The sequence below is a fragment of the Palaemon carinicauda genome, chromosome 14 (genome assembly GCF_036898095.1).
Source record: "Palaemon carinicauda isolate YSFRI2023 chromosome 14, ASM3689809v2, whole genome shotgun sequence".
NCBI classification, from domain to species: Eukaryota; Metazoa; Arthropoda; class Malacostraca; order Decapoda; family Palaemonidae; genus Palaemon; species Palaemon carinicauda.
The window spans coordinates 37,332,848-37,340,347 of NC_090738.1; the positions used below are offsets into that span (position 1 = coordinate 37,332,848).

Genomic DNA, 7,500 nt, shown 5'->3' on the forward strand with positions numbered 1-7,500 from the left:
TCTGTTTGTTATGAAGACTTGGTCTTACGCTCTTATTATCAAGCTTTCTCCATCAAAACAGATTTCCATTTCTTATCGATCTGAGTGACTTCTTTGTCTATGTAATCTATTTCCAGTTCTTTTTGGAACCTTCCTGCCCTTCCATGGTGTTTCCACTGTTCCATTCTAAGTTTTTCCTCTCTAGAACTTGAATTTCTGCCCGTTCTTCCTGGCTATCATTGTTGCTGGAATCTGTTCAGTGCCCTTTGTTCGCTTTGTCTTAATACCTTAATTGGTGTTACTTTATATTACTGAGACAATGGACCCCAACCTGGGGTCTCCGGTTGCACCTCTATACTCTACTAGCCCTGTATCTGAGGCCTCTTTTCAAGATGGTCACCGTTCCCTTGATGGCAGCAATCTGCACCTCATTTATGCTTGGGCAACTTGGTATCACCTGAAGGTATTGTCTCAGGTTTTTCTTCATAAGTCCTGTTGCCCCCAACACCACCACAGGTATTATTCCTATTTCTCTTAGTTCCCATGTATTTTTCAGGTAGTTCTTCAGTTCTTGATATTTTGTTATTTTCTGCCTCTCAGCTCTATTGAGGCCAAAATCACTAGTTACTGTCACATCTATAATCTTTGCCCTTTCTTTGCTTCTTTATTCCAGATTACAATATCGGGTCTTATAGCACCTCCTTCTATATGTCTTCCTGTCGGGGGTTATCTTATCATAAAAGATGGTAATGCATCTATTGGAGGTAACTGGATCTGGTTCATGCTCCCATACCTTATCTTTTACTTCAATTTTGTATTATTTACATATTTTCCAATGTATATATTTACAAATCTTATTGTGACGAGCTGTGTAGTGACTATCTACAAGTAGTGTCTGGCAGGCTGAAACCAGATGACCAACACTATCAACTACTGCATGACAAAACCTACATTGGTCGTTTCTTGATATGCCCGCCCTTTTCTTGAAGCCATTTCTTAGGAGGCCTTGGTCTTGTGCTCCTTTTATCATCCTTCCTCCATCAAAACCTAGATTTCCTAGTAAGGAGATCAAGAATCAAATGACCACCATGGTCGGCTTCATTTGCTGTTCTTGAGTGACTTTCTCTACTGTAAAAATCTACATCTGTACAACCACTATTAAAACCAATACATTCATGTATTTGATCCCCACCAGGAGCATTTCCCTCTCCTCTCATCACCTGAGTAGAATCTCCTACATTACTTTCGGGAAGAGGCAGTCCGTCTCTTCTGTGTCACGAAGAATCATCGTAATATGGGCGTTTGAAGTTACCAGGAATTCCATCACCATACTGCTCATGTGATGATGTAAATGGCCCCTGAAATAGATGTGGCCCAGGAATTGAAATTGGTGGACCTTTAGCTTAAGAAATTGATGATGATTGTGATACACCAGTAGCAACACGTCCAGAAGGTGCACCCTATTCATAACTGAAAACCTCACCCTTCCTTTATTAGATGGAAACCTGCTAATGTTATAGCATAGTTCCGCTATTTCGCTAGAAACGTCAGACTCAACTCGAGAAGGTTCGGAATTAATCTGTGATACGAGATTAATAGGATTTTATAATGTCTCTGTCTGAAGGATGATGACTATCTACTACACCATGAGGCCTATGGCTTATACCGCGAGGTCTTAACTTACCTGAGCCCAGATGGACCCCATCAGGTAGCGATTTGTGAGTGTCTGCTAGCGAGGGCTGCGACTCTACCGGTAATTTTCCACTAGGGATCCCATATGAAACGTTGGAAGGTTCAAGTTCACCAGCAGCTGGTGTGCTTTATGTGATGCAGTTGTAAGAAGTTTCCCAGGCAAAAACATTATTATGACCCTACGACATAAAAGGTGCTCCTTGTCCTTAACCTTGACCTCAATAACTCAATAAACTCACCCTGTGACAGTGTTAATTTCCATGTGACAGTGGTTCAAGTTTATAAGTTATGCACTTGGTATTTATACCTGCTTAAGAGTTATAAAAGCATGGCTTCATTGTGTTACCAGCCTATAAAAGTAATTTACGTAAGTGATTGGTTGATAACTGGTAATTTATTTTCCCTTTTCAGAGGATGAAATCCTGTTTGCTGAAGTTATCCATGGTCTGTCCAATTGCCCGTAAAACACCTCAAGCCTTATTTCATCCAAAATAACACTACATTGGGCTCCCTTTGTACATATTTTAGTTAAAATAGTATTTTGTAATGATATTTGTCTTTGTTCTTTTTATTCATGCCCTGATTCCTTAACCAAGGGTCTGCCGCCGTAACAATATATACGAGTACACACACACACACACACACACACACACACATATATATATATATATATATATATATATATATATATATATATATATACACACACACACACACATATATATATATATATATATATATATATATATATATATATATATATATATATATATATATATATATATATATATATATATATATATATATATGCGTAAAAATCACAGGAAAACGTGATGCTCAGATGCAGAAGAACCACAGGGAAAATGAAAATACAGAATATACACTTGAGTCCTGACTAGTTTCGTGATACTTCCTCAGAGGACTGTCCTCTGAGGAAGTATCACGAAACTAGTCAGGACTCAAGTGTATATTCTGTATTTTCATTTTCCCTGTGGTTCTTCTGCATATATATATATATATATATATATATATATATATATATATATATATATATATATATATATATATATATATATATATATATATATATATATAATCTCTTTTGAAATAGGGGTACCTTAACGTGCTGGAAGGGTTTGTTTATCGCGTAGATCAGCAAAGTTGTACTAGTCACGGCTACCCATACTAGATTGGTTTGCTGTGACCGATCTGGCAAAAATCTCCCACTATCACCAGTCTTCAGCATGCCAGCATGGTGGTGAAAACTAGCCAAACCCCAGAATTGATTAAGGACACGTCTGAAGCCTATGTCTTTTAGTGAACTAGAAACAGCTGGAGCTATTTTCATTGCGTGTATATATATATATATATATATATATATATATATATATATATATATATATATATATATATATATATGTATATATATAGACCTAGCACGATGTTCATATTAATGTATAAAAAATAAACTTTTCTTTAACCCAATTTAAAGATAATGAAATTGATCTATTGTCACTTTTCTTTTAAATTATCAATTTCAGTGAACTAACCATTTCATGATTTCATGTTTTTGTATGTTTATATTTTTCTATTAAGATCCATTGTTTTTCCCTTTTATTATGCTTAGTTATTGCTTACTCCAAATAATGACCTACACGTATTATTATTTTGATAATGTATTTTTTGTTACAATTGGTTTATTTATAGTTTGTTCCAGTTCATGCCCTTTGTGTTCTCATATTTTAATAACAATTTTATTTCAGTTGGGTTCTTAATTTTTAATGTTACTGATTTCCATGAAAATGTTTTAGATTTTTGGTCTTCTTTACAGAATGATGGTGCGGTAATAGTCTGGGAAACTTATAATAAATGTAATAAATGATGTTTCCATGGACTTTATACTATTAATACTCAATTATATATGTATTTATACATTTATATAAATGGATGTTGGGAGAGGTTTTATTTATTTTGTCAGACTCTGTGCTTATATACTGTATATATATATATATATATATATATATATATATATATATATATATATATATATATATATATATATATATATATATATATATGTATATATACACACAAACACACACACACACACACACACACACATATATATATATATATATATATATATATATATATATATATATATATATATATATATATATATATATATATATATAGTGTGTGTGTGTGTGCGTGTGTTTATCGGCATTTATGCATTCATATATGTATTTATGTATAAATTGTATCAAAATAAACACCCCAGGAGTCAACATAATCTTTCGCATAGTTAGAAAATCTGACAGATTTTTCCCGTTTGATAATAAGCCAATTCCGTGTAGAATCAGTCATGTGAGAAATTATATGACGTGATTTAACTCTCTGATTATTTTAAACTTTTTATTGTACGTTCTCTCTTGTGCTAGTTTAATTTCACCCCTTTTGCTCGTCCCTTCGTCATCTGTCATTATAAAAAAACTATAAAAAGGAAAAGAAATGAAAGCTCATTAAAGATTATTAATTATCTTGACTTGACATGTAATGATTTTATTTTTATTGAAATTCAGTTTTTCACTTTCCTCTTTAGAATCCTCACGCTTTAAGATTTTATGATATGAAAATATTTACCAGGGAATTAATTGCAAAACACCCTCCATTCATTCTATTAAAAAAATCAACACAGCTCTAGCCAAAAAAAAAAAAAATGCAAATGAACAGAACTGAATATATATCAATTGAAAAATTAAGTTGTCGAATAGGTTATTTTCATTCATTTCAATCTTAACTTCTCTCTAACTGAGATTTCCTGATCATATCCCATCTGTGATATATAGGTCATTACGTTTTCGGGCCTGTCATGACAGTAACTTATAGAAGAACGACAGTAAGAGAAAATTCCTTGAAAACGGGCATTCATTTCTCTTGTGGAATACGTCACCCACGAAGTACCTACGTTTCCCGACACACGTTGTTGATCCTTAAATGTTTTTTACGCTTCAATACAACTCCTTAAACATCTGTACGATTCAATACAACTCCTTACACGTTTCTACGATTCATTACAACTCCTTAAACGTTTGTACGATAGAATACAACTCTTTAAACGTTTGTACGATTCAATACAACTCGTAATTTCGCAGTAATACATTTTTGCAGTGTATTTCGATATAAACATATAAACACAAGAGAAACACCTTCACAAACGTAGCTCTAAACATTTTTCGTTTGCAAATATTTATATCGCTCTTAATTACAATATTGTTATAATTCACAACGCTACAGTTGACATACAGTTCTGAATCCAAATTCCCTGGTTCGCTAGCACTCATACACAAAAAGGTTTAAGGATTTAAAGGTTGCTCGTGAATGGCAGAGGCAAGGGACAGTAATATTGCCCTATCAGGCAGGACAATGCCCTAGGGACTGACCATATATACATATGATGAGCGCCCAACCCCCCTCTCCACTCATGCTATGACTGGCTCCCCCAAACTTTCTATCCTTAGCTCACAAGGATGTTGAGGTTGCAGCAACCAAAGGAACTAACGAGTTCAAGCAGGACTCGAATCCCTGTCTGGCGATCACCAATCAGGGACGTTACCACATCGGCCACTCACATACTGTTTCCCTTCCCATTATTGTCCGAACCGCAGATATATATCTGGCATAACTTCTCCTATGGTAAAGGAGATTGAACTTTCTAGTTAAGAAATGTCGATCAAAGGAAAATGGAGTCTTAATTTCCAAACGGAAACTGGAAAAAGTTATTGCCTAATGGGAAATCCCTTCAAAGGAAGTCATTGTTTCAAACTATCCAAGTTTTCCAGCTTCCAGGCCGGGTTAGGTTTCTTCCGTTTGGATCATCTTGGGGATGTTTTAGTTTTGTTTGTTAGTTGTAGTTTGTAGTATTGTTGGCTAAAGTTTGAGTTTTTTTCCATAGATTTAAATCTCTCTCTCTCTCTCTCTCTCTCTCTCTCTCTCTCTCTCTCTCTCTCTCTCTCTCTCTCTCTCTCTCTCTCGTTTATTTTTCTATAGACTTGAAACTCTCTCTCTCTCTCTCTCTCTCTCTCTCTCTCTCTCTCTCTCTCTCTCTCTCTCTCTAATTCCTTACGAATATAATCGGTTTTATTTGATCTCAGATTAAATTATAGACACGATTAAAGGTTCGGAGGTAACTCGTGAATGGTAGGGGCAAGGAACTGGACAGTGTTTTTGAGACTGACCATATATACTTATGATCGGCTCCCAATCCCCCTCTCCATTAAGCTGGGACCAGGGAGCGCCAGGCAATGGCTGCTGATAGACTTGTAGTATCCCCCAAACCCCCATCCCTTACTTACAAAGAAGGTAAGGTTGCAGCCTCTACAAGAATTTATCGACCTTGATTAGATTTTGAACCCCCTTCTAACAGATTGCTAGACAGGAACGTTTCCGATTAGCTACGACAACAGTGGTATTTCAGATAAATGCGTCTACCATAACCCTGGTATTTTCGATAAATGCGTTTACTATAACCCTGGTATTTCAGATAAATGCGTCTACCATAACCCTGGTATTTTAGATAAATGCGTTTACTATAACCCTGGTATTTCAGATAAATGCGTCTACCTCAACCCTGGTATTTCAGATAAATGCGTCTACCATAACTCTGGTATTTCATATAGAAGCGTCTACCACAACCCTGTTATTTCAGATAAATGTGTCTACCATAACCCTGGTGTTTCAGGTAAATGTGTCTACCATAACCCTGGTATTTTAGATAAATGCGTTTACCATAACCCTGGTATTTCAGATAAATGTGTCACCTCAACCCCGGTATTTCAGATAAATGCGTCTACTACAACCTTGGTATTTCAGATAAATGTGTCTACCACAACCAGGGTATTTCAGATAAATGCGTGTACTACAACCCTGGCAATTCAGATAAATGCGTTTACCAAAACCTTGGTATTTCCATAACCATGGTATTTCAGATAAATGGGTCTACCACAACCCTGGTATTTCAGATAAATGCATCTACCACAACACTGGTTTTTCAGATAAATTCGTCTACCACAACCCTGGTAATTCAGATAAATGCGTCTACCACAACCCTGGTATTTCAGGTAAGTGCGTCTAATACAATCCTGGTATTACAGATAAATGCGTCTACCATAACCATGGTATTTCAGATAAATGTGTCTACCACAACCCTGGTATTTCAGATAAATGCATCTACCACAACGCAGGTTTTTCAGATAAATTCGTCTACCACAACCCTGGTAATTCAGATAAATGCGTCTACCACAACCCTTTTATTTCAGGTAAACGCGTCTACCACAAACCCTGGTATTTCAGATAAAAGCGTCTACCACAACCCTGGTATTTCAGATACAAGCGTCTACCACAACCCTGGTATTTCAGATACAAGCGTCTACCACAACCCTGGTATTTCAGATACAAGCGTCTACCACAAACCCTGGTATTTCAGATACAAGCATCTACCACAACCCTGGTATTTCAGATAAACGCGTAAAGCATTGACGTTCATTGCAAGCAATATCACTCGCCAGTAAGCAGGAAAACATAACTGCTTTGATGTGTTATCCAAGTGACAGCAACATGCTATCATGAACTCATTACTTCCGCCATTAGCGTATTGAAGATGCGACATCTTCACCCGTAATTATGGGCTTTACGTGTCTGTGGGGCGTGTGCTGATTAGCTATCTCGATAACGGAGGAATGGAATTTGCTGAAACCTGCTGGGAACTTCGGGTGATTAGATGAAATACAGAAATTTAAGTTGTTAAAAGTCAACAGTTTGTGCGAAGCG

General features: G+C 36.1%; 1 protein-coding gene across 1 annotated transcript; it reads left to right on the top strand.

Annotated features, from left to right (window-relative positions):
* Positions 1-5,975: 5,975 nt before the first annotated feature.
* On the top strand, positions 5,976-7,193 carry LOC137652725 (protein PBMUCL2-like). Its single transcript, XM_068386130.1, has 5 exons — positions 5,976-6,033; positions 6,215-6,412; positions 6,660-6,791; positions 6,825-6,989; positions 7,024-7,193. Exons 1-5 carry the CDS (start codon positions 5,976-5,978, stop codon positions 7,191-7,193), a joined length of 723 nt encoding a protein of 240 aa, XP_068242231.1.
* Positions 7,194-7,500: the final 307 nt, after the last annotated feature.